This window comes from Wyeomyia smithii, chromosome 2 (assembly GCF_029784165.1).
Source record: "Wyeomyia smithii strain HCP4-BCI-WySm-NY-G18 chromosome 2, ASM2978416v1, whole genome shotgun sequence".
In the NCBI taxonomy this organism is placed as follows: Eukaryota; Metazoa; Arthropoda; class Insecta; order Diptera; family Culicidae; genus Wyeomyia; species Wyeomyia smithii.
This window is the reverse complement of record NC_073695.1, coordinates 17,180,751-17,208,543: the sequence shown is the minus strand read 5'-3', so window position 1 is coordinate 17,208,543 and position 27,793 is coordinate 17,180,751. Positions and strand designations below refer to the sequence as shown.

At 38.5% G+C, this 27,793-nt stretch overlaps 3 protein-coding genes and 1 long non-coding RNA gene across 4 annotated transcripts; 1 reads left to right on the top strand and 3 right to left on the bottom strand.

The window, feature by feature from the left end:
• Positions 1–4,515: 4,515 nt before the first annotated feature.
• On the bottom strand, positions 4,516–5,228 carry LOC129722937 (probable protein BRICK1-B). The gene is made up of 2 exons (XM_055676803.1): positions 4,941–5,228; positions 4,516–4,765 (listed from the first exon to the last, which is right to left on the bottom strand). The coding sequence occupies exons 1-2, from the start codon at positions 5,056–5,058 to the stop codon at positions 4,656–4,658; spliced, it is 228 nt and encodes a 75-aa protein (XP_055532778.1). The 5' UTR covers positions 5,059–5,228; the 3' UTR covers positions 4,516–4,655.
• Positions 5,229–5,879: 651 nt separating this feature from the next.
• Positions 5,880–7,183, top strand: LOC129722936 (protein YIPF1). Its single transcript, XM_055676802.1, has 5 exons — positions 5,880–6,129; positions 6,195–6,391; positions 6,448–6,639; positions 6,693–6,785; positions 6,849–7,183. The coding sequence occupies exons 1-5, from the start codon at positions 5,994–5,996 to the stop codon at positions 7,110–7,112; spliced, it is 882 nt and encodes a 293-aa protein (XP_055532777.1). The 5' UTR covers positions 5,880–5,993; the 3' UTR covers positions 7,113–7,183.
• Positions 7,184–18,324: 11,141 nt separating this feature from the next.
• Positions 18,325–19,088, bottom strand: LOC129723405 (uncharacterized). Its single transcript, XR_008727758.1, has 4 exons — positions 18,966–19,088; positions 18,819–18,904; positions 18,564–18,712; positions 18,325–18,495 (listed from the first exon to the last, which is right to left on the bottom strand). It is a non-coding gene; the product is annotated as an uncharacterized LOC129723405 (long non-coding RNA).
• A 5,844-nt stretch (positions 19,089–24,932) lies between these two features.
• LOC129725902 (uncharacterized) lies at positions 24,933–26,141 on the bottom strand. The gene has a single exon (XM_055682315.1). It carries the CDS (start codon positions 26,139–26,141, stop codon positions 24,933–24,935), a length of 1,209 nt encoding a protein of 402 aa, XP_055538290.1.
• Between the last annotated feature and the right edge of the window lie 1,652 nt (positions 26,142–27,793).

Sequence of the window (27,793 nt, the reverse complement as noted above, 5' to 3'; positions counted from 1 at the left end):
ACAATATCAGCACATGAGCTAGAAGATGATTTAACGAAAATTTTTGAGGCTGTTAAAATGTATAAAAAAGTTATTATTGGCGGTGATTGGAATGGTCACCACTACGCTTGGGGAAACGATTATCGTGACATAAAGGGAGACATAATAATGGATAAAATTAACCATTACAATGTTCTTATACTTAACGATGGATCAAAAACTTTTATTCCAATAGAACTTAACAAACAATCATCGGCAATTGACATAACATTAGCTTCTAGTGATATTTTTAATGATTTGAAATGGGAAACATTAGACTTAAGTATTGGTAGTCATCATATAGCAATACAAATTAGTTTAATCTCTCACTGTAAAGAGTACTCGAAAAACAAATATACCTTTAACTACAAAAAAATCACAGAAGAGATAAAAAAACTTAATTTAGCTAACATTAATGATATCATAGATTTTCAGAAGATGGTCGAAAAAATTTATAAACAAAACAAAATTAAAAATAAATATATACCTAAATTTTGGTGGTCAGATAGAGTTGAACAGGCATGGCAAAATAAAAAAACGGCAAGAACAGATTTTAACAAATTATCAAACACTGAAAATTTAATTAATTACAAAAGAGCGCATGCAATTTTTAATAAATTAAAAAGGGAAGAAATGAAAGCAAAATTTATGGAATTTTTAACCAATATCGATCCCTCACTAAGCTCAAAAGAACTTTGGAATAGAATAAACAAAATAACGGGAAAACGTAGAAAACAAACTAATAACATTATTTATGATGATGAGTGTTTGGCCGAAAGTTTTTTGACTAAGCACTTTGGCAGAAACGATTTTCGGCTTTTAGAATCCAACTATAATTATATAAACTACGATTTAATGGACTTGGAAAGATTTGAACACATATTAAATAAAAAGAAAAATTCATCCCCAGGGGAAGATAAAATTACTTACGATATGCTGCGCTCTTTAAGTTTTGAATCAAAACAGGCAATAGTTAAAGAAATAAATAAATATTGGAGAAACGGTTACCTTCCAATGTCCTTGAAAACAATTAATGTTGTAGCTATACCTAAACCGGGCAAAGACCAGTCAACAATTAAAGGGAAACGACCAATATCTTTAATTCCAACAATCACCAAAACGATAAATTCTGAAGTACTGTCAAGATTGCAAACCTTTGTAACAGATAATAATATTCTACCGAATACTTCTTTTGGTTTCCGTAAAAATAACTCAACAACAACTTGTAGCAACTATCTAATTAACAAACTTAAGCAAAATAAAAGACAGGGATTCATATCCGCTACTATCTTCCTAGATCTTTCGAATGCATTTAATTCCATCGATGTAGATATATTAGAGCAAATAATGATTGATTATTCCTTTCCATATGAAATAATAACATGGATTACAAATTTTTTACAAAACAGAAGAATAACTTTCAAGACTAGAGAAAAAACACTTGAGCGTATTGTTAGTAATGGCCTTCCGCAAGGTGATGTTATGTCACCTACTTTATTCAACATATATACAGCACACTTACATAATTTTTTGGATGAAGACATTCAGTTAATTCAATTTGCAGATGATTTTGCAGTTACAGTTCGAGGGAAAAATTTACAAGAAATAGAGCGAAAAGCTCAAATATTCATGAATAAACTAATTTTAAATATGAAACAATTGAAATTTCACATAAACGCTGAGAAAACTAAAGTTATATTATTTCAAAATAGTAATAACATTCTTAATATAACAATTGATAATAGTTTAATAGAAACAGTTCGTCATTACTCTCATTTAGGAATTATTCTAGACAGGTTTTTGAGTTTTGGATCACACATTAAAGAAATTAAAAGAAAAGTAACTGATAGGTTAAATATGATCAAAGTATTATCTGGTATCAAAAATGGCAGTCACCCTCAAGTTTTGATTAACGTATATAACTCTTTAATTAACAGTGTTGTAGGATATGGAGCCTCTTTATTTAACAATACAGGAAAACTAAATATAAAATCACTTCAAACAATCTCAAATGCTTGCATAAGACATGTGACTGGCTGTAGTCGCACCACCCCATTAAACACATTAATGGCAATAAGTAGTCAAATACCGATACACATGCAACACAAACAAAATACGGCGAAAGAAATAGCTAGATACTTTTATACAAACAATACTATCTGTAGTCAACTTAAACTAGAAGATCTAACTAATATTGATGAACGTAAATTAACTTATATCGAGAAAATATATTTAGAGTACCATAATCAAATTAACAAAATATCTCCTCTTGAAAAATTACCGTCAGTTTATCAGAACATAGCAGTAGAAAGCACCTTAGGAAATATTACAAGTACAAAAAAGAATTTAAATCAATTTCAATTGAAACAAGCCACTCTATGCGCTATGCATGGAAAATACAAAAATAGACCAAAAATATTCACTGATGCATCAAAAGATAAAAATATTTGTGGAGTAGGTGTTTTCAATGAATACGCGAACACTAGGATCAGTCGACGATTAGAAATAGAAACATGCATAACAACAGCTGAGTTGATCGCTATAGATTTGGCTCTCGATGATATCCATGGAAGGGAAATCCAGAATGCTGTGATCTATACCGATTCAAAATCAGCTTGCGTCATCATTAACAATGTCATTGAAAACAAATACGGAAGTAAATTAGTAGTTGGTATGATAAAAAAAGCTTTTTACTGGGGTGTTACAATTCAGTGGATACCTAGCCATATAGATCTCAAAGGAAATGATATAGCAGATGCGTTAGCGAAAAATGGTTTAGATGAGACACACTCACTACAAAATAGTATTCTTTTGAAAGACGCTATTTTAAATATCAAAAAACAGGTTAACATAGAGGCGAATTTGTGGTATCGTGATTATGCTGAAACTAAAGGAAAAGGAATTAAATTTTATAAATTTCAATCATCCATAACAGAGAAACCATGGTTCCACAACAAGGGCCTAACGAACTACGAAACACGACTTCTGAATAGACTTATTTCTGGACACGATTATTCGAAATTTTGGCGTGCCAAAATGAAATTAGAAAATAACGAGAACTGCGAAACATGCCAGGAAATAGAAAATTCAGAACACACTATATTATTCTGTAAGAAATTTGATAATATTCGAATTAAATATTCTTTTAACAAAAAGTTTAATACATTAATTGAGCTACTCGAGACACGAAATGTAAATACATTTAAAGAAGTTGTCAAATTTCTTAAGGAAACAAAAATTGATATTTAAACCATATATACCTTATATATTTTTGCTTTCAAAGTTTGCATACTGCCTTAATCTCCTTTCCTATCTCTTTCACAGGTTGTACATGGAGTACTACGAGCGTTGCTAAAAATCACAGGGCAATATAGTCTTAGTCACTCAGCCCTACCATCGAGTTGTCAACAGGGACAGCTCAAATAGAAGAGAAGAAGAAGAAGAAGTTGAGAGTATCTACTAGAGAATTGTTTTTACATGAATTTCAGCTTAAGTTGAACTGTGAATTACATTAAATATGTCTCTTGTGTTGCCACAAAGATGCCGGTGCTGCCTGACTGAGCGAAATGACAAAATTAACGTATTTGTTACTCTGGACGAATTCAACAGTCAGATCTACGAATTACTGGTGGATTGTGGGGGAATTGTAGTAAGTTATCACTATATTTCTAATATTAGAGAAATATCCTAAATGGATTAAAAATATCTTAATACAGATTTCAGAGAATGATGTATTTTCCAAAAGCATTTGCAGCACATGCTTGACAGAGCTTTCAAATGCAGTACGGTTTCGGGAGCGATGCCTGGGTAGTGAGCGACATTTGAAGAAAATTCAACAAACCCGTGAGAAACATCCAGAACTAAATGAAGAGTACGTAGGGCATGAACTAGACGATACGCAGCATGAATTTGATAAGCTAAGTACACACAATGGCATAAAAGTTGAAGAGATATCAATAACCGACCAGCTACCAAGTCAAGAAACAGAAGATGAGTTATTACCATTATCTGAACTGATTTCAACCAACGATACGCCATCAAACCACGGCAAACGCGGAAAAAAGTTTGCATGTGAGATTTGTGGTAAAAAGTACTGTTCTGAAGCAGTGAAGAGGAGACATCTACTTTGTGCACACGAAATTCATATGCAAATCATTAAACGTCCAAAGTCGGTTAAAGCGAAGGTGAGGCCGAAAGTATTGCAATGTAAAATTTGCCACCAGTGGTTCTCGAATCAGAGTCGCTTGCAGACGCACATGCCCATTCATACTGGTGAATGACCGTACAAATGTAACCTTTGCGGAGAATCCTTCGCAAGTAATATTCTACGGAGGCACACTCTGCATGTTCATGCCGATCAACTGCCTGTTTTGATTTCCAAAAATGAATTGAAATCGAAATGGATCATGCGTAATGATAGTACGTAAATTCTATGCTTATAGCTTAAGTGTTGTCTTCAAAACGTAAATTCCATAGTATTTCACTATCGTAGTCCTCTAATGTATAAGATTCCAGATATATTTATTTTTCAACTGCACGTGCAGTATTTTGCTTACGACTAAAACTTACTTTAAGATAACTCTCACTCCCCGAACAGGTTCTCCTTTTTGTGTCTCTTCGCTTTCAAAATATTGAAATTATTGCAACGTTTCTCCCTTGGTCACGCATGCTTCTAGATAGTCAATCCGCCGTTCCAGTGTAGTAAGCTTTTCATTGAGAACAGCAAGCCTCGACCGGCAGCTCATGTCTGAAGGACAAACGGAGAACATTATTGCTTCTTGTGATGTCACCAAATAGCAAAAAAAAAAAAAAAAAACAAGCTCTCGTCTAAGCCGACGATGACAAATCAACAAATCATTACTAATTTCCAAGTTCAAAATTGTATATAAATAAAAAAAATGTAACATAACTAACAAACTCACCAAAAGAATTCAGAAAGTCGGTAATTCGTTTGATGCTAGCTGTAATCACCTCGATGTACTCCCGATTTGCCCAATCCTGGTGGATTTGTTTTTGAATTGCTTCCCGGTGTGTCTCCATCTGTGAATTTTATGGTTCTGGTGCTTGTTGAGCGTTGTATTTGCAATTATCGCTAAATTGAGACCGAACGACACGAAAAACTTTTCTTTTTGCTTTCCACTATACGAGAATCACTTTTTTATTAGTTGGGTTGGGATGGGATTCGGAAACGTCAAACAAAATTTTACGCAGACGGATTTCACGCAAACAGCGTCAAGTTTGCATTAGGGGTGTCCGTGAAAAAAGTTGATCAGATGTAGAACATTAAAACAAATCATTCAATCTAATTTGGTGATATCAGGGGGCTCTTTTGGCTGTCAAACTCCATACATTTTCCATCTACCACTCATTGATTCTGGTACCAGCGTTTCTGGTACCCACTTTTTGGTTGGTTTGCCCTAAAACAAGTGAAATAGAGTAAACGTCCCATTTTGTCGGTAGACTTGTTCTCGACTAAATGTCGTTTTAGATGCGAAAAAACAAGAGCTCAACATTTGTTTTCAGTACAATGTGCACTTTCAATGGCTAAGATAAGTTTTGTAAGCATTTGAAATGAAATATTACCGCCGTGATGAATTTATGATGGTAGGCAAAATGTTGACGTTTATAGGCCCCTGGGTGATATTCATGAACGAATAAAATAAAGCGATGGACGGTAAACTTCTAAAATTACAATTTTCCATTTTTTAGGTAGAAAATATCGCATAATAACTGTCACCACATAATAAATTTAACGCTTCAGTAGTGGAAAAATAGAGCTTTTAGTTTTACCAGTTTTACGCATGCACAAATTTCGAACTTCGAAAATCAGCACATCATTGATGACGTCATCATTTTTGTTGTTTTGGTCGATGTGTCAATTCGCGGCGCAGCTGATTGTTTTCTGTTTTTCTTGCGCTCTCGGAGATCGATAATTCTCGGATTATTTTTCCGTCTGGTCGTGCATACGTGCAACAATGGAACCCAGTGTGGATGATTTGCTGTCCTTCAAGGAGTTTCCTCTGATATCGGAAGGTAATGCCAATAGTGCCCAGCTGAACATAGATTCGCCGAAGAAAACTTCCCCAAACCGGGAAATCCCATCCGATGAAGGTAGTGTATTAGTATTATGTTGTGGTAGTTTGAATTTCAATCTGTGTTTTATGATTTATTTAAAGAAAACAGTACTACGCCAAAGGGCTCATCGTTTTTGAGCTTCGAGTACTACCAAAGGTTCTTCGATGTTGATACTATGACGGTAGTGGATCGCATAGCCACTTCGATTATTCCCAAGAGGGCCCCCACAGATTATCTGAAACTCAACATTGGAACTAATCCGGATTTGTACGGTCCGATATGGATTGTGATCACGTTGGTAACTACAGGGTCATTATTACAACTTCACTTTCACTTTTCATAAATTTGATTTAGATATTTACTATTGCTATTTCTGGAAATATGGCGAGCTATTTGCAGAACACGGGGAACCATCACTGGCGGTACAATTTCCATCTGGTGTCAGTATCCGCAACAGTGATCATTCTCTACACGAGCTTGGTGCCGTTTGCTTTGTGGGCTCTATTGAGATGGAGTGTCCGTACCGATGACCTGGATATAGAAGAAGTGTGTAGCTTTCAACAAGATTAATGCTTTTTACTTAAATCCAATGTTTTTAGCCTACCTACACACCCAGTCTCCTGTCACTGGTATGTGTTTATGGTTATTCAATGGCCATTTACGTACCTGCTTCCATTCTGTGGACTATACAGGTATGCTCTGCATTAGAATGAACGTTTTCTGCAATCAATCTGTCGCTAATTTGCTTCCCTCAGGTAACCCTGTTTCAGTGGCTGCTGGTAGCGACGGCGACATTCTTGTCTGGATTTGCGCTACTTTGGGTTTTGATGCCGGCGATAAAAACATCTAGGTTTTCCATTTTTATCACACCCGCTATTGCGTTAGTGCACTTTATCCTAGCCACCGGATTTATGCTCTACTTTTTTCACCCATCCGAATCGGTCGATACTGGTAAGGTTGAAGCGCTAAAGACAACGATCGGAGCTGTGATAACCGCATCCAAAAATGCCACGCAATAGAAGATGGGATTGGGTTTATGATTGTGATAAGTGTAACAATATAAATATAAATATAAAAGTTGAAAATGATACTTCTAGCAGTATTTTTTGCAAATGAAATATACCATCAGGCCTGAATTACGTTATTAATTGTTTCCGTGGCCAGCAAGAGGGCCACGAAGTTTATAGGGAGGGAGGTGGGTGGGGTTCCAGCTGCTCAAAACGTAGCCTTGCAAACAAAACAGCCGTCACTCACTGTTTGTGGCGACACAACAGCCGAAGGCCAGGCCTTTGGCTCGTGGAGTGTGAAGAGTCACTCAATGATCCGCTCCTGCATCGCTGCTCTGCCGGGGCTGATGCACGTCTGATCTTGGCCGTTACAATCCCGTAGGTGTCACCCCATGGGTTCGCATTAGCCGCAACTGCCTCCAACGCGCTCTCTGGTGGTCGCTATTGGTGTAGCCATCATCCATCGTCCAGTTCGTGATCAGTCCTGGGGTGGAAAACGTTACATCGATGATCGACTCCGAACCATTTCTGCTTTATGTACATTTGGCCCCAAGGTTGGCCAGATCTAAGATGAGCATTGCCAAAGCCTCCAACAGGATCTGACCCTTCTAGTTCGTAGAGCGACTTCCTCACTCAACAGCCCAAGTGTTGAAGTCGCCCGCCACCACCAACGGCGTTAGACCCGTTAACTCATCCCTCAAAGAACCGGAAGCAAATGTACGGTTGCTGTAGTATACCCGGGGCATACAGACCAGCCGACGTTAAATTTACCTTCCGTCAAGGCCAGGATAGCATACGCCGACGCTAGTCTGCGACCTGCGTCTCCACCGGCCCTTTCGGAGGCGGATTGACCTTGGCCACCTCCGACCCACATTTCGCTTGTGCACTGCCGCACCCCTCGGTGATTTCGTCCAGGTTTTTGAGTTGGATCCTTTCCTAGGACCTTCTCGGCTACCGTTTTGTAGGTAGCTCTCTTATTCTTGGCGTCCTTCTGGATCTCAAGTATCATCTCGCTAGGGCGAAATCGGCGGATACTTCGCACGTCCGCCCCCAGATCCTTGAGCTGGGTTTCGCCCCTCATCTTCTTCAAGACTTCTGAGTATTTAGACCAATCCGTCTTGAGTATTAGGGCGTCCCCCTACTCCGCGCCTTCTTGGCCTTTTTTAGTCTAATGGCCTTCCCAGCTGGTCTCGAGGTACGATGCTGGCCTAACAAGGCAGTCGTCATAGGTTCGAGTCTTGACTGGGGAGAGACTGTTAGTGTCAGTAGGATCGTAGCGCTAGCCCCGCAATTGTCCTGTACACTTAACGGTTGGCTGCGAATTCTGTGTATAGTAAATAGAAGGTCAAGTTCCGAATCGGAATGTAGCATCAAGGCTTTGCTTTTCGGCCGCTTCACCATCTTGGCGCGTCGCACCTTCCTGACGTTTCCTACCCGTTTCCTACTCCGTAGCCCTCGTTCGAAGTCGACACGATCTTCTTAACCGGGAACCTGTCCGTCGTCCATATGGCCGCCATCCCGGATTTATCTGATACCTAGTAACCAGTTAACGCCTGCGGTTTAGTAGCCAGTATGCGGTTTGGGTCGTTGCTTGCGGCATTTGAAGCCTCCTGTGACGTGCTTGGCATCCCGTTTACCGGTGCATACGAAAAAACTTGGGAGGCGTCCCAAGTGGCTGCACCACCACAACTTCGACACAAAATAGACCTGTCGGGCCGTTTTCACGACCAGGATTCTAACCAGGTCCTTCTCTAATACTTTTTGAGCTACCTCTTTGTTGGTAGCTCTCTTCCCCTTCGCATCTCTGCGAAGTACTAGGATCATGTCGTCGATACGAGATCGACGAATAGTCCGGACGTCTTCACTACAATATTTTAGCTGCGCTCAAGACCTCGGAGTATTTAGACTCGTTAGTCCTGTGTATGAGCGCGTCGCCCCTGCTTTTCTTTTCTTTCGTGATTTCTTAAAGCGATTTTTGCAATCTTTCACGCCGTAATGGATTTGGTAATCCATCCGCTCCCGCTTTTGTTTTTGAGTGCCTTTCCATTATAGTTAATTGGGTTGTTTAGCTTTATCAGTTTTTAATATCATCTGAGCGGCATTTCCTAAGCAAAACGTGATTTTCAAAAATTTTCTATTATTGTCCTTTAATCACGAATTAAAACTGCTCGAAATCGCTACAATGACAGTTCGTCCATATACCAACTGTCATTGTAGCGATTTGGAGCGATTTTTATGCTTCATTTAAAAATCGAACGACAATGATATTAAACTTTGAAAAATTACGTTTTGCTCAGAAAATTTTACTCTTTTAGCTGATATATAAAAATCGGAAATCCGTGAATAGCTGAACAACCCAATTGGGTCCCCCTCTCAGTCGCTATCCATGTTCATTTGGATTAGTTGCCTATGTGGTCCTTTAGCTTTCCGAAGCCGGGAGGTCATGGCTAGGGAAGGTCGTCATAGTGTCTCATGGGCCACTATGTTTTACGGGACGGAAACTCCTGCATACGTTTTTCATTTCGCTGTTTCGTACGCCTACGAATTACCGTGAAGCGGGACGGAATCCAAGCATGGGAGGAGCGATGGCTTCCTCCTGCACACTACCGCATTTCGGGAATACCTCACTAAATATCGTAAATTCTTTGACTAACCTGTAATTATTTGTTATCAAACTGCTAAACCAGCACCATAGCAAATAGTTTAATCAATTTGCACCTTTGATTCTACCGTGAAACCATTAAAACGGTTCTTTCTATCTGCTATTTTTCACGCCACTGCCTCAAAAGTAAAGGGCGTCGCAATATCACGTTTTTTCCCCTTGTTCTATTTTCAACTCCATGGACGAACTGACAAGTGTCGCGATTCTGTTGATATTGATATGTTGCCTTTACGTGCGTTATGTCCACGGTTCCGGGCTTTCTGTCAAAATTTCATCCACGAATTGAGCTCAGAAACGCCTCGTAAAATGCTAAGGGGAGACATCAGGCTTCTTACTCTTCTTACTCACTCACCTCGATGCTCCCTGTTGTATTTTCCGTAACTGATGCCATGCACTCGAAAAGTCTTGAATGTTTTTAATGCTTTTTATCAGCATTATGTACAATTCCTCCTGCAGGCGATAGTTTTACTATCTGAGGGTTACCGGAAAATCTGCATCTTTAATATCCTTAAAATCAAACGTGTCATCCATCAATGATTATGATTCATCCATTGACCCATCTGAATTGGGTTGTTTAGCTATATCAGTTTTTTATGTCATCCGAAAGATCTGCATTTTCTGAGTAAAACGTGATTTAAAAAAAATTTCTATCGTTGTCCTTCGCTTTTTAAATCAAGATTTAGAACTGCTCGAAATCGCTACAATGACAGTTTGCCCTTATACCAACTGTCATTGTAGCGATTTGGAGCGAATTTTAATTCTTCATTTAAAAATCGAAGCATAATGATATAAAGTTTTAAAAATCACGTTTTGCTCAGAAAATTACACTCTTTTAAATGATATATAAAAATCGGAAATCCGTGAATAACTAAACAACCCAATTGTACTCTTCGCACAAGCAATATGCCTCAACAGGTTTGTTCCAAACTTAATTCAGAACGGATTCAAAAGTAGAAATAAACTTACGCTACACTATTTACTTCCGACAAAACCGTATTATCTCTTTGCGCACTTTTAGATCTCTTGGTAATCGATATATGTGATGATCCAAGTCGGATCTCTTACCTCACCCGTATTTGTACGCTTTGTACTTTATTTCGAATGTTCACTTGAAAATATTTTAGATTATAACAGGTGACATCATAAAAAAAAACATTGATCAAAACAAAGAAACATGCTGTTCAGCAACACTGCCAGCAAACCTGATGATAAATTTTAACGCACTCGGGGTTTTTAATTTCAACCAATCAGCGAGTGGTTCCCAAAGTGGATGCAAATCTATACCCAGTTGTCTCCCCTTAGGTAAAATGGTCTATTGCTTGCAATGAGGTATACAAAGGTGAGGAAGAAGAAGACATTTGTCTGTATTAGCACAGATAATAGACATCCAAGCTAATTTCGCTTCATGTGTAAAAAGATTCAACAGTTTTTTGGCATGTCGCAATATGCAGTATGGTGGCGCTAAGACCACTTAGTAGTCAACGATTTAATAAAATCGATAGTTTTACATCTTTTATCGATATTATCGCAATAAGAAGGGTTGCAGTTTTTAATGTACAAATTTCGAGCAGTCGTACTTTGTACACAATCGACAATTTTATTCAATCCCAGTTTATATTTACGATAAAATTGTTTGTTTTAGTGTTGATTTGAAAAAAAAAAAAGAAAAATCACAGGAGGGTTGTGTGCAAAGCCACGACCGCAAGGTTGAAGTAGAATACTCTTACACAGCTCTACTCACGGCTGTACATTAACCTACGGCCGGGCGAATCGGTTCGCGCCGCTTTTCGTGTTTAGCCTGGCAGAGGCCTAATGCGCACGGCCAACACAAAAAAAAGGTGTTTTCACATTGAAAATTAGACACAGCTTCACTGGAGTAAGTGTTGGCAAATGTATCTACCGCTAATACCGCCGCTATCGTACGAAAGCGCGTCGTTTCATGCGGGGAATAATATCAACAACGAAAAATGACGCGCGTCTAAGCACACCCGAATTGTTTCGCCGTGCTGCTTCCATTTAGGGTAGTTTGGGGTAATTTGGACCCCTGGGGTGAAATGGACCGGTGCTTTATCTTGAAAAGTATGACTTTCTCGGGTTCCATGTACTACTTCATCCTTTCCTTAAACTACCGAACCCTACCTAACATAAAAATTTCATGGTTTGCTGTGATGGGTGCACCGCAGTGCCAATGTAAAGAAAAGAAACATCAAAAGTTGATTTCGCTGTAAGTTTTACGCTCGTGTATTTAAGGTTATAGAGAAATTCTTTAATATTTCAAGTCTAATCAGCTTTGCTGCCCTGTTTGTCTAGTAGAAGGCTACATTTTGATAAAAGATTACGATAGCATAGTGGAAAAAATAGTGGAAGAAACTGCGTTTTTTGTAAGGCGTCCCGTTTGGGGTAAAATGGACAGTTTTTTTGGAGTGATATGGTCAGGTGAGTTTGAAGTAAATTCTTTTGTCTGACTAACACCGCGGGCATACAAAAACGTATAAGCCAATTTTGGAGTGCTGAACTCATTTCTGATGTCCGAAATTGTTCTTATTATTAGACTAATTTTTGTTCAGATCATACTCACCATTGGTATACTTGTTCTTTATCGAAAAATATTATACCCTTATGAGTTTGTTTGGTCTTCAGGGTAATCCTTTTTGAATCAGGGTTGCCGAAAATCGACAATCATTTTGCAAAAATTTTCAACTTTTGAGTCGTTTGACCGATTAAAAGATTTAATAGAAAATTAGGTATTTGATGGACCTTTCAATAAAAATAAGAAATCGTTCTTCAAAGTACATTCGTTATATATTTTCCCGTTTCACGGATTTGGGATCAACGGATTATGAGCGACGGTATGCTAACCGTGATCCAAAAATTCAAAAAGTACGGTAAATTTCCCATAGGCTGTCGATTATCTAATCATTCCGAACTGTTTCACAAGACCGTACGGTACACATAAGTTCTGAGATACATGATTTTTGGTTTCCCGGCATAATATTTTAAACTTAATTAAAAAACCGCTTGTATTTTTGGTAAACGTTTCTCTTCAAAACAAAATTTGTTGATCCAAAATCAGATTGAAATTGAGGGAGTTACAAGTATTCGGAGTTAAGCTTAAAATTGTGATTTTCGAGCATAAAACTAATTGCAATTCCTGGCACAGCAACATTCAAAGTGCTTCCAAAAATTGATATATCATCCGATTCTAATGAAACTTCGGGTAAAGAAATATATTACATGCATTGACACACACACTAAGTCACACATACACACACTGACACACACACACACACATACACACACATACACACACTGACACACACACATGTGTGTGTGTTCGCGCGCGCTAGTTTGAATAATTGGAAAAGGGTAATTTTTTTTGGCCTATGGTAGAATCACTGTGCAATGCCTAAGAATTGCAATTATCATTTTGTATACCTAATATCACCTTCTACTGTGTATTAGGTAACCATTAATACTAGATAACTCACATTTTTTACTCTGTTCACCTCACCCCAAACACTGTCCATATTACCCCAATAGTTGTCCATTTTCACCCCAAACGATTTTTTTATGTCCGAAAATCATTATTTTTAGTTTCGTTATTTTTTTGTTCTTTTGACCTCAATATCATGATTTTTTTGTGTAAAAACATAGAAAACAGGTCAATAATAGTATAATACATTACGTTTGTGGGATAGAAAGCACAGGCTACGAAATAACAGAAGTTTTCCTTAGGGGGTCCAAATTACCCCAAACTACCCTACTACCGCTGAGGCTGTTACCATACTGCTACTGGTACCCAAAACTATTAACTCTTCAAGTTAAGTGTTTTGTTTGTCCTCAAAAGAACAATTGTTCAATTCCATATCGGATATAATGCAATCGCATCTCTGTAATATTACCGACAGTAATATTCTTCTGAACAAAATGATCCAACTTTTCCATTAGAGGAAGCGTCGGCTGATGTACGGCAAAAATCTCGCCCGATTGCTCGCGTTGGCGTTCAGCCTAGCAGAGGCCTGAGACGTGGTGACCAACCACAGGGCAAGTGATTTGTTTAATTTGAAGGCAACCACAGGCGCAACCCGCTGCTATGGTCTGTTACTGCTGAGTGTCGATATATGCTGTTACTGCTGTCAACGTTTTGGACGGTCCATCCAGTTCACCTTCCGACTAATGAATGTAGCTAGTTTTCCCAGAAATACTGCTCTTTTATACTCTTTTATAGCCGAAGGGTGCTACGTCTACGCCTTTCAGTTCAGGTTTACCATTTCCTTATGTTCTTTAGACGAATTATTCCACAATTCGCATTTGATTTTTGTATCCAGCGAATAAACACCGATGGTGCTCTCACACATGCAACGGTTTTAACCCGTATCTTATTGCGGTTTGTAACATCAAGCGATTTAGTTTGCTCGCTGTTGCGTGTTGCGAAATCGGTTGCTAATTACAACCTTTGAGCTGCCCTAACATTGGGGTAATTAAGATACACGGACAACATGCACTGTGGAAGCTATTTCACATTCAGTAAATTTAGACGGGTGCGACAAATTTAAATTGCTAGGATGCAACACAGAATGCTTGCTTGCGTTGACAAAAATTATTAACTTTCAATGACTTGTTTATTGAAAAAGGCATTTTGATTTCCAAAATTGGATTTCCTGATGGCAATCTTCATGCTGCCCCAATACGGGGGGAATAATGGCTGTCTGGCGACACACGCTGAGAAAAACCGCGCTGCTCCTGAGACGTGGTGACCAACCACAGGGCTAGTGCTGCTGCTAAGGAAGGACGACTGCTGTTATCGCTGTCTAGAACTATTATGAGCGGCTCCGGCTGAAACAGGCTCTTATATAGGCCAAATAGCATGTTTTCAATTGCAAGGTATATGATCCTGTCGACCGTGCTTGGGAAGCAAGCATATAACGACCAATAAGAGGTCGAATTTTTCGTTTTGACAAGGCTTGATTATTTTCAATAGTACAATAGTGTGAATATTAAAATTACAATTACTTATTTTGAGAAGAATCTTAGAAGATTTTCCAATCTATTGCTGCAAGAACGAAGGAAATCCATCGAATACTAACCGATTTATTAGCATTTGAAATTGGACATATTTTTCACTTTCTTCGGTTTTAGATTTTCATTTCACATCCCTATGTAGCCGAACTTCCTGAGAGAAGTATTCTACTTCAAAAAATACACCCACCTCACAAAATCAGTGTTATATCATTGCAAAAACAGCGACTCTATAACCTGTGATAATGTTCATGCGTCTGGCAGCTTTGACTATAATCCAGCGCTGCCATCACTAAACTGGTTAAAGTCGCAAGTTGCAGAAAGATGTCGTTAGCATTCCAAACGAGTAAAAATTTGAAATCTTACACGCGATTTCTGGAGTTTTTTGTTCTAGCTTGGATGTCTGTTATCTGTGGTATTAGTAACGAAAAAGAGGTAAACAGAAGCACGTGTTGGGATTGTGACGTAGATCTCCAAAAAACAAGAAAATGCCATTTGGAATTGTGTTCCGCATTGTTCAACGACGCAGGTAGGCATTTTCAGCCGTAAACTGTTATAACCTGGGAAAAATTTTTGGAAAAAAATGTACCGAACATTGATTTTTGGGCATTGTTTTTTGACTTCTACGTCATCACTGTTAACAAAAAAGAACCCTTTAAACCCGAGACTCAAACCATCTCCGTACCTTTATATATTCCATTGTATTGCTTTTGTCAGCAGCAGGCTGCGTGAGCATTTAGATCTTCTTTCATAGGAGAGATGTTTTGTGATGGGTTAATTATTCATACTAATATTTATTCAGAATTTATTTTGTGTGTTCTGCCACAAACGGTGACATATCAACACGTTATACATAATTTCAAATTTTATTTCATTAAAAGATTGTAATTGCTTTCCCAGTTAAGTGAATGTAAACGTGATTTTTTTTTAAATTTTAAATCATTGTTGAGTTTTAAATGAAGAATAAAAATCGCTACAATGACAGTTGGTACACCGCGGCGAACTGTCATTGTAGCGATTTCGAGCAGTTTTAAATTGTGATTTATACCCCGTTCACACTACACCGCATATCACCTGATATCAGGCGATTCGTGCTATCGAGGCCATATCACCATCCATATTACCTGATATCCCATACAATCGAGCTGTCAACGGATATCACCTCGGCTACATGCTATCGCGGATATCATGTTCGAAAACCAATAATAACCACGATTCAAGCAGTTGGCAACACGGCCAAAAGACTTTTGACGCAACCCTACAAATTTCGAACTTCTCGTTGCATGCGAGAAAAAATGAAGGAAATATTTTTGCTATTTTCATCCCGCACATGTTGACAAATGCATATGAGAGCAGGGATACCAGATGTGCAAATTTGTCTGCAAAACGCAGATTTTTAAAGTCCGTGTGCAGATTTTTGTTGATTTGCAGATATTTGCAGATTTTCTATATTTATGCAGATTTCTGTCAGAGTCTCCTTATATTTGCGCAGATTTTCTTAAAATGTGTGCAGATTTTGGCAGACTTTTCACGAATAGATATTTTTTAGATTTCGAGCAGATTTTTCCGGTTTTTCGAGCAGTCGCAGACATTTTTCAAAAACATCTGGCATCTCTGTATGAGAGTTCGCGTTGGTGCGAGCCAACTCGCTGACATCTCTATCCTAATCCAATTGCTCTTGTTGTCTTGTTTTAGCTTTGACCTGTTTTTGTTTTCTTCTCTTTTCAATTACCAAAGCAAATGTCAAATCATATCAGCTCACCCTAATGTGAACGCTCGAGGTGATATCGGATATCATCTGGCGATATCAGGTGATATCCGGCGTAGTCTGAACAAGGCATTAGCAATTGAAGGAAAACGATAGAAAATTTTTGATAATCACGTTTTACTTAGAAAATGCAGCTCTTTCAGATGATATAATAAACTGGTATAGCTAAATAACCGAATTGTAGGAAAATTGTAAACCTACAAACTTAATTTATCTCGGCAAACTTTCCAACAGCTGATGGAGCTCGGCGAATTTTTTAACAACTATCAGTAATATATTTCGACGAACATTCAGCAAATATATCGATCTACCGTTAACCAGCAGATATTAAATTTCGTTTGCCGAAGTTCTTGAAAATTCTGCCGAAAACTTGTAGAACATTTCGCTGAATTTATCAGCTGTTACGTTCTCGGCGATAAAATCTAAGTGTGTACACACTTAACTGCACAATATGTTCTCGGTAAAGTAAAATATCTACTACTACTACTTCTTGAAAACATTTTCGTCTACCGTTGTTCCGTGAAAAATTTACTGAGAAATCGGAAACCGTGTTTACCGGGATACCTTAAATTTGTTTGCCGAAAAAATCCATCAAACAGCAAATTTCCGAGTTCAGTAAACTAAAATACCAAATCTCGGAACCCTGACATCATTTAACCGAAATCTCGTCGAATCAAAAAACAAAACTCTTACCGAGATTCCGAAAAATAGAACTGTCAATATAACGAAAGCTTCACTATCAGTTTTGCTTGTGTTTCGGTTCAGATATGAAAGAAGCAGATGTTGCAGTTAATTATCATTATGAAGAAATCTGTAATATTCAGATTAACCTGAAATATTGAGTGAGTAAACATTGTTTCTCCTCAGATCTTGTTTGTGTTTATTGCGAATAATACTTTAAGAAAACGATTAATTCTTTCTTTACTCATTTTTGTAGGTTATCGACTCGCTCCGCAGGATGAAGGTAGCAGAGTGATGGATGTTGTTTTATTTCCAGGAAGCAACATAACTCTTCCGTTTCTACCAATGCTGTAAATAGTTGAATCATTTAACTTAATAATTAACAAAATTATACGGATAATCAATTGTCAATTTTGATCGCAAAATAGGTACTTCAGTAAATTTTACTGAAGTTTTCGTAATAATTTGACAGTTGAAATTCCGAGTCTTCAGTAAATTAAAACGAGTTTTGGAGGCGAGCCAGCCAAAAGCCGAAAGCCTCTCTAATAAAAAAACGAGTTTTGGCATTTATTAATGAGTATCACGGTAGAATATTACCGAGAATCTCGTTGAAGTTTGACAAGTTTTCAATTGTTTCTCTTACAGAATCTCGGTATTTTAATGAATTACCGAGATCTCAGTTGTTAAAATCCCGGTTATTTATTTTACCGTACTCGGTGATAATATCTAAGTGTGTACTGTCAACAATGATGATGGATTCCGTTCCGTTTCACCTTAATTTTGTTGAAGCATTTAGATCAGGCGCTAGTGTACAAGTGATTTAAAACGTATTTCTGTTTTTTTTTCGCACTCTGGTTAATAAAAATTAATGGAAAATTCAAAATTGTCGCTCAATTCAAAAATAGTTCGAATCAACCTCAATTTAGTTTGATAATAACACAAAATCCTGCTTGTTTTATTCAATCAGATAAGGCCTGAACATTTTAGATACTAGACTAATCATACTCATACTCTAAACCGTTGAAAAGTACAACGCAATCAAATTTTAATTATTCATCAACCCCGAACAGCATCAAATATGAATTGAAAGTCCGTTCGCAATATCATGCTTCATTATTTATTCCAATGAAATCACTGCGGCGAATTGATAACGTTGCTTTCGAGAGGGAATCCTTTTCGAGCGTCAGCTTGTTTTGCTCTCCGCGACCCTGAAACAAATAACCACAATTGGCGTTGACGGTGTTGCTGATATTTTTGTTTGGTTTCTGCGTGCGAAAAAAAAGAAGGAAATATTTTTGCTTTTGTCATCACGCACTTTTTGACAATTACATACACAGGTGCGAACAGCCTTCGAAATCTCTTTTAACGCGAATAAACCGGATGCTGCGCCAATCTCTTAGTAAATACAGCAAGCCCTCGCTAACTGGCCGACCGCTGTACGCTAATTAACTAACTCTTGTTGGTGGTGTTGCTGACGTTCTCCTGGTTTTTGTGTGTGCGTGAAGGAGAAAAACAAGAATGATAGATGTTTCCTAACTGGTGAACAACACAGCTAGCGAATATGTACTGGGTTTAGAGATAAATCTACCTTTTGAGACACTGCAGCCATCCACACGAAAAATACGCCGAGGATCTGGTAACCCTGTCCAAAAGTGGGAGTGTTATAGGGTCTTGCTGTAGACGAGGAACTTCACTTATTTTTGGAATTGTACTTTAAGTGAAAACAGTAACTTACCTGCTCAACCGGTGCCGTACAGCTGTTTGCTGCAAACAGTAGCACTCCCACACAGAAGACACACACAATTTTGTTCATCTCCGCAGTTGCTATAGCAATGGGCGATATTGTATCGGTATCGGAAATATCGATACTTTCGAGGAGATATTTCGATTTTTTGAATCGATACACAAGCGTCCGATACCAGACCGTATCGATACTGAAAACCGCGATATTTGTATCGATATTCTTTTATGTACACGGACCAGCTAGCTGACATCGCGCCATGTTACAAGGGCTAAGGGCTACACGAGATCACCGCCACTTTTCATACGCTATGTTATGCTGTCTGTCAGTGTCAGTGGAGCCCACACATCGTAGAACCGCTGCGATGTTTGCTGCGATAAAGCAAAGCAAATCGGATAGAGATGCCAGCTAGTTGATACGAGCTGGAACCACTGAAAAGCTGCCACTGTCAGTATAAATATCGCACAAGTCTATTTGCACTTGCAAAACTTAGATGGAGAAATAGATAGAGAGAATGTTGTGAGCCAAACGAACTGTCAAAATCTGAGCCAAGCGCAGCATAGGGCCAAATTCGAAATTTGTTCTACTTAAGCCACACATTTAAAGCCAAAAAGGAGGGCTCAATAATAACGTGTTCTCAAATACTTCCAAAAATAGGCATAGCTCTACGTTGCATTATTAAGCCACAAAACTTATATTGTTTCTCTGACAATTGATTAAAATATTGTTTGTTTACATTTATATATACTCAGCTTCATTAGTTTTTATTTGAATTAATTTTACTTTCTGCGTTAAAATGCATCCACAAACCCCTGAAACGAAATTCAACGTTATCAGAAATGATGTTTGGCTTCGATTTAGTTGGGCTATAACCCAACGAGCGGGAGCCCAACTTAAACGTAGCCCAACTAAACATAGCCCAACCAGCGAAATTTGACTGTATTTCAAAAACAAATATAAGTTTTCTAGTTACACTGCTCAGATCGAATATTGGCAAGCGGAAACTAACTCATGCTTTCCGTCGACACAAGTTAGAGTACAAGTGAAAAATAAAATTGCAATATTATTTAGTTAGAAAAATTCAGCGGTAGACTTCACTATCTTATTTTCGCTGACATATCTAACTTTTTATGTCATCAACTTCCTCATCAATTAATATAGAAGTGTGTCAATAATTTATACAAATAAGACGGGAGCTTCACAGCCCATTGGGCCAGTGAATACAAATCTTGAAGATATAAGTTGTTTAATTCATTTGTTTGCCAAAGCTCAGAATTTCTGCATTACCTGTATGTATTTGTTTGTGAAGTCATTTGATTCACGCTGCTCTAGAGAATGCGGATAGATACCAGAAAAACAACAAAAAGTCGGCACATCAAATTTTTATTGCTGGAAACCACCAAAATTTTGCTGTTTTCTGGTGTGCTGTGCTTTCAGCAATCTGTTCAGCAAAATGAAATTTGCTTATTATTCAGTAATGCTCAATTGCATAAAAGTGACAGGTCGTTTGCTGCATGTTCAGTAAAACAAAATACAACTTGCTGGTTGTCAGCTATGACAATTTGCTGTTCATTCAGCAAAGCATAAATCAATTTGCTGGTTAACCAGTTAGTTCAAGGGAACCATGTTTCCGTCAGGCACCAGATTCCACCCGCCCATCGGACCATAGGGAAATTACTGTTGAACTAGAGATGTATGATTATCATTTCAACTTTTAAGTTCATCTAGCCCAACAAGGACTTTTGCCATATCAATTATTTTGCTGGATTCCAGCAAACATTCATATACTGTTTTCTGTTCAGCAAATAGTTTTGCTGTATTTTCGCGAATCACTGAATCGATTACTGGTTTTCAGTAAATGTAAATATCAAAAATTCAAAAAATGATCTCAGCTATTGTATCGATACTTCTGGTATCGACACTTTTTGACCGATATTTTGGGTATCTCGATACTTCTGGTTTCTCGGGTATCGATACTGAAGTATCGATACTCTCCGTCGTATCGCCCAATGCTAAGTTGCTAAGCTGCCAAAGTACTGAACAGATTCCAGTCATTCTTACGAGAGCCAAGAAACGAAATCTGTAAAACAGGCTTTCGTTGTGCGCCTCGAAAGACGACATTTAGACTCGCTAAGTAGCGTAAAAGTTTGTTGCCACCGGTGATGGTGATGAACACTTAAGAGATGGTGGAGATTTTTCAATTTATTATTTTCGTACCCTGCGTATACGTAAATAGGTATGAGAGACCCGCAACCTTGACATGAGAGATGTTTTTGTTTTGCGCCTTGCTGACTGTTGCTGTCGCAGAGCAGCTGCGCGTTGCTTACTATTTACGTTATCCGTGATTGGTGCTTTGCTTCGCATGTGATTGAACGAAACACAACCAGCGCGGATGAGTAATTCCTCAACTCGTGATTCATTTTCATGTGTGACTGCTAGACTTCTTAGAAAATTGATTGGTTTGGTGGGGTTCCCGTTGTTAAGAGTTGATTGGTATGCGGCACCAAGAAAAGGCTTAAGTTTAAGCGCAACGAATGACTTCACATCAGTTTTATAAACAAGATCTCTTCAACCAATTTAATTTTTAATACTTCTAGCACAGACTAACAGGCGTAACATTGGAACCTAGCTCCATTGCCACAAAAAACGCCGTCTGGGGCGCTGTCATGTAATCTTATACATATTTTGTGGTTCCTTATTTGGCACTTGGTGCTGATGTCGAAATACAAGACGAACACGAACACGGCAGCAGATGGTGCTAGTGTTACTATCGTACAGTAACGCAATCATTAGAATGATGATTTTATTGGAAATTTGTTCAAAGTGTTATGTCTGTTAGCCTGTGCTCCTAGCATCGCGCAAATTTTAAGTATGTAATACAAATTACATGCATAAAATTTGCGCACTGCTAGGAGTATTAAAAATTAAATTGGTTGAAGAGATCTTGTTCACAAAACTGACAAAAACTATGATTTCAACCAATCTTCACAATTACAAATATTTCAGGATCTTATAAATTCGACAATGTTTCAAAATTGTTTGCGAGGTTTGTTTGAATCATATGGCTCTTAATCAATTCCATGCACGAAGATTGATTCGAACCAAGAAATGCGCGAGGCAAAAGCAGAGTGTATAAATATCGTGACAGTTAACGAGACCGACTGGAGTCAAGTGTGCAATTTAGAACTTGTTGAAGAGTGAGCAGTATGAACTGGATTAACTCGCTGATCTTTGGGATTGTTTGTTTATTTACCCAACAAATATGTGAAGCAACTCCATATAGTTTGATAATTTTTTACAACCGTCTTCCGCGCACAGCTTTCCACTTCCATAAACATCAATTGCAGAAACGCCAATGGGATGAATGGGGGGACTGGTGTCCGCCTCACATTTGTCTACCCCCACCTAATTAGATAACAAGTTTGAATAACGAAAAACAGCAATAAAAATATGTTAATTTCTGATAGATGACATGTATCTTATGAGAGGTTGCTGTGAGAGCAAGTATGTTTAAGAAATTATACTTCCAAAATCAACGTATATCACATCACTTTTACCTATTCCTTATAAACTTAAATTTTCCATGGATTTTCATGATGTGCTGAGCACAGCGAAAAAAATCTGAGGCTATCACACTATAACTCAAATATATCATTCTTGTTTTACTCCAAACTGTATAGTGAGATACGTTCAATAAGCAAAAAGTATGTAATGTGTCACAAAACAGTGATCATGTCTGAAGGTTTTGTTCTCAATTCTTTCGAGCTTGTTTTAAAATGCTCATGGGGCTAGTACGATAACCGGAGTGTCATTTTGTGGTAAAAAGCCAAACTTTTTTTTATTACCTCTCTTAGCATTGAACATTTTTTCGGGTGTCGCATTATTCAAAATGGTAACTCGAAAATAAGCGAAATCACTAACCCTCTAACTAAGAATTTTTGACTAAAAAAATAAACGGAATGATACTCATCGCTGATAACAGCTGTTTTTTTTTTTTTCTTATAAACGTGTATAAATAAAAATAGGTTATGCACTGAACCAGTTTTCGAGTATACCATAAATAGTTGCAAAAACTCGTAGCTTCTAATTTAAAATAATGCTTCGTACGGATATTTGTATTTGTCTGTATTTCATCTGACATGGGTAGTGTCTTAATGAATAAATAAAAATTTACAAAATTGTCGAACGTGAAATCTTATTTCTAAAACGACTAGAAGTTTCACTGAAGTCGTAGTGATCCTCCACAAGCATGAAAGTCCGAATCATCGAGGGTATCGCCGCATCATATGCATAGGCAGTACGGTGAAATCTTTCCTGCAGCAGTGACCGGTACCGGAGAGGACGTTGAGCTACACGAAAATCCAGCATGGAAAGTAGTCGAGGGGAGTTAACTTCTCCTGAGCAACTTCGCAACGAACAACGCCTGTTGAATTTTACGCCTTTTCTCAAGTGTGTCCATGTTTAAAAGTTTGCATCTGTTTTCATATTCAGAAAGAGCTAGAGGATTTCGCCATGGAAGGTTACGTAAGGCCAGTCGAATAAATCTTTGCTGAACGCCTTCAATTCTATCGATCCAGCAAGAATTAACAGGATTCTAGACAATGCAAGCGGTCTCCAGAATTGGTCTCACCAACGCACAATACAAGGACTTCAAACAGTATGGATCATTGAAGCCTTTGGCAACTTTCGAAATGAAACCAAGTTGTCGATTGGCCTTGGCAATTATCGAGATGTAGTGGTTGTTGAATGACAGAATTGGGTCCAGAACGACTCCTAAGTCATTCATTTTCTCAACCCTTCGGAGTGAAGTCCCGCTGATGCAATAATCAAATATAATCGGTTGCGATTCAGCTGATTTTGCAAACAGTGGCAGTCTGCAAATGAACGAATCACCAAATATATTTTCAAGTCATCAGCGTAAATGAGTTTGTAACCCAGACGCAATTTCGAAGCAACGTCGTTGAAAAAAAGCGTAAACAACAACGGACCTAAGTTGCTGCGGCACTCCGGATGAATTGCAGAAACTCGAAGATACACTGGAGTCAACTTTAACACGAAGTTCACGACCAGTCAGATAAGATCTAATCCACGATAACAGCCTCGAAGAAGATCCAAGATGAGACAGTTTGGCCAACAGTATATTGTGATCGATTTTGTCGAAAGCCGCCTTCAAATCTGTGTAGATGACATCCACTTGAGTTTTGTTCTCCATTGCAGTAACACAGGTGCTCAGAGTTACCAATAAAATTTTCGATTTAACTGGATAAAGGCTGAGGGAAAAACTGGAAAAAACTGGATTCCAAATGAATTCAAAAGAAGCAAAAAAATGATTGTGAGAGTGCTTTTCTGTTATGGGGACTGAATCCAGTGACAGTTTTTTATACAGCAACTAAAGAGATAACTCTTCTCAAAAAATTACTCATTTTAATCAGAACTGTTTTGTTTCGGGCTTACATTTTGTTAAAATTATGTACTGAAAAATTTCCTCTAACAGCAGCAATATTTAAAATTACGCAATCAATCTATCTCAAAATTAAGAAAATTGAGCAACATTTTCTTCCATTACATCAGTGAAGTTTGAATTTCAATTATTTCTGACTTCGCTATCTCTTGGTATTTGATTCTTCTCACAATATTTTAACTGCTACGCAACAGAAAATAAATAAAAAAAATTTATGGTCTGGTAGAATCTATTTGTTTGGTTTTATCTCAATCATGTCATGCAATCTTTAATTTGACCGTGTTTCGTGCGAGAAGATAGAATACTGAAAATGCTGTTGAGAGTTGTCAAAATAATTTATCAATCTACAAAATTTATGTTATAAAAATATTTCCGAAAATCAATCGGAGCTTCAGTGAATAAAAAAGCTGTATAAAACTGGCAAATATCTTAAAAAACTGGAAGATTTTGGGAATAAACTGTTTGACTGGATCACTTGAAAAAAACTGGAGGAATCCAGTTTAAACTGAAACATTGGCAACCCTGCAGGTGCTGGTGAAATTCAACAAATTCGTGGTAACAGATCTCCCAGGCATGAAACCGTGCTGATCATTAGAGATGTAGCTTATAGACTGGCTACGGATCACATCACTGACGTTTATTTCGAATAGCTTTGACGTTGCCGATAAGCTTGCTATTCCTCGATAATTTCTTACGTTTCTTCTGTCGCCAGATTTGAACACGGGAAACATAAACGATTGCTTCCAAATTTCGGGAAAAACTCCATCGTTGAGGGAGCGGGTGAAAATGGCTGCGAGTGGCGCAGCAAAATCAAAAGCACAGCGACAGAACATCACCGACGGTATACCGTCAGGTCCCGTAGAATTTGAACTTTTCAGCTTTTTCGCAGCAGAGATAACCATTGCAGGAGTAACCACAAACGATGTCAGATTAATGCAGTCCATAGGAACGTCTGATGAAGCAGACTCAGCTTCGAATTCATAGGCAGGAGTTTCGTCGAAAACCGATGCAAAAAATTTTGCGATGAGCTCGGAAGATTCAGCAGGTTTCGCTTCAATATCATCCAAGACCACGTTGCACGGCACGGTAGAGTTTTTTCGTTTACTGTTAACGAATTTCCAGAAACTTTTCGGGTTACGTCGGAGGTTAAACTGCATTTTCATGACATAAGCTTTGTATAAAGCCGAGTTCAGCTTTCGATACGCTTTGCTGGCGCGCTGGAAACCAATTTTGCTGTAAGAAGATCGTAGCACGCGATGCTTTCGTTGGCAAGCATTTCTTTCGCGTTTAAGTTCACGTAACAGTGGGGTACCCCAGGCAGGCGAAAAAGGCCGTCTCTTTGATGGAACGTTCATTTGCAACCATTGCTGAACAATCGAACAGAAACTGGCAGCCATATCATTGACATTCTGACAAGCATTTAGGCAATCCCAGTCAACAGTAGAGAGGTAACCACGTAATTCGCCGTAATCAATTTTGCCAAAGTTCAGAATGCGCTTATTGCAAAATGGATTCCGATCGTCAACCCGGCACGTTTGTTGAACAGGAACAGATATTTCCAACGGCGGATGAGGTGGGTCAATGGGCAGCAGTGGTGCAGCAGCAATGTCAACAGATGTTTTGCAGTTAGAAGAGCAAAACACAAGATCAAAAGTGTCATCATATTCGTTACGATGCCAATTAGCCTGAGTCATATGCAAATATTTCATTTCGTCTTATAAAGTAGCACTTGTCGAAGATATACACACTTAAAAAATTTCGCCGAATCTCGGCATTGCTTGTCTTTATCTTGCTCGCCAGTAGGGCATTGAGCTAAACATCTAATCTAAAATTACGTCTAATGCCTATCCCTAAAACAAATACAATATTGTATTCACACGAAATGAAACTTTTTGAGTTCCAGCCACTTCCCACCAAACTGTATTACATTTTTTTCGGCTACCGGATTGTAAACACTTGTAATTTGCACAAATTTCAGCCAAACTTGTATCTGATTCCTGTTTGCTCACCCGTAACACGCATAAATTTGCACTAAGAAAAATGGCGGCAACTCGTTCATAAGAATGACAGCAACGAGTAAAATTTTTGCCGAGATACCAGTAATGTTTCTGCTGACCTCGGCATCGACAGTTTTTAACGATAAATTCTGCAAAAAATAGAGACGAGATTCGTCAAGCTTAGTTTTTTGGACGAAGTCTCGGCAAAATGATCTGACAACTGTCGGCAACCGGCAATTTTTTTGCTGAAATACCGGTTGAATCCAAAGTTGCCGAGTGAACTCGGATGTTTTTTTGCCGAGCTCGAGATCCAGTTTTAAGTGTGTAGTCGATGTGTCAGCCAGAAGTACGTTACCGTCAGTCGGTTTACACCACTGCAAACGAGGTTGATTATAATCTCCGCATATCAGCACCTGGTCAGCAAAGGAAGCGTGGTCACATAGCTCGTTAACAGATGTCACATGTTCGTCCATCAACTGGGGATCACGGCTGCGGTCAGGTGAAATGTAGACAGCCCCAATCAGCAACTCATTACAACCAACCATAGCTTTAACAAACACCTGCTCTAGTATTTCACCATGACGAGTACGTACTAGAGTGGAACTGTGACGATGATGAACTGCTATCAAAACGCCACCAAAAGTCGTTTAATTACTATTAATGCGACTGCGATCACAACGGAAAACATTGTACGATGAACCGAAGATTTGCAGGGAGTCGATGCAGTCACTCAATCCGGTCTCAGTCAGTATGATGACGTCGTAGTTGCTGTCTGTGGCAGCTAGGAGCAGGTCGTCAATTTTAGTCCTTGCGCCTCGGACGTTTTGGTAGTAAATCCAGACCCAGTCAGTGGGGGCAAGAACCCATTTGGTTCCCACCGTCCAATGTACAGCACATCAAATTGGCGTCTGGTCGTTGTCTACAGGTTTGGCTGCTGGTCGACGAGAGTTTTTTGACTGGTCCATAAACTCCCTGAACACTAGTCCTTCTAGACAAGTCGAAGCAAGTAGAGCTCGTTCTTGTAATGACGGGTCCAATCCAATTTTGAATGAAACGAACGACATGTTCGAGACATCCTTCCTTTTCGGTACTAAACGAATCACGTCGCACCGGGCCACAATTTTTTGCACGTCATCGGAGGAGATAAGTGGCTGAAATCCCGACAAATACAACCAAAACTCTGGTGGACTGGCAGCAGGTACAATATTATTATTTAACTCACTGAATAATACTTACTCTGGAGTACCCAGCAGTCTGAAACAAATCAACTCAGACATCAGTTTCAGTCAGAGGGGATTCACTGCTGTCAAATTTCATATAGGGGTAGTGGGGGTAAGCCCGGCCCCCTAAGGAAACTGATTCTT

Bases quoted from the DNA above. Each gene is read 5' to 3' on its own strand.
- LOC129722936 (XM_055676802.1), top strand. From the start codon at position 5,994: ATGGAACCCAGTGTGGATGATTTGCTGTCCTTCAAGGAGTTTCCTCTG. The intron at 6,130-6,194 runs GTAGTGTATTAG...ATTTATTTAAAG, and splicing joins GGAAATCCCATCCGATGAAG to AAAACAGTACTACGCCAAAG. The intron at 6,786-6,848 runs GTATGCTCTGCA...TGCTTCCCTCAG, and splicing joins CCATTCTGTGGACTATACAG to GTAACCCTGTTTCAGTGGCT.
- LOC129722937 (XM_055676803.1), bottom strand. From the start codon at position 5,058: ATGGAGACACACCGGGAAGCAATTCAAAAACAAATCCACCAGGATTGG. The intron at 4,766-4,940 runs GTGAGTTTGTTA...TTTGTCCTTCAG, and splicing joins CGACTTTCTGAATTCTTTTG to ACATGAGCTGCCGGTCGAGG.
- LOC129725902 (XM_055682315.1), bottom strand. From the start codon at position 26,141: ATGAAATATTTGCATATGACTCAGGCTAATTGGCATCGTAACGAATAT.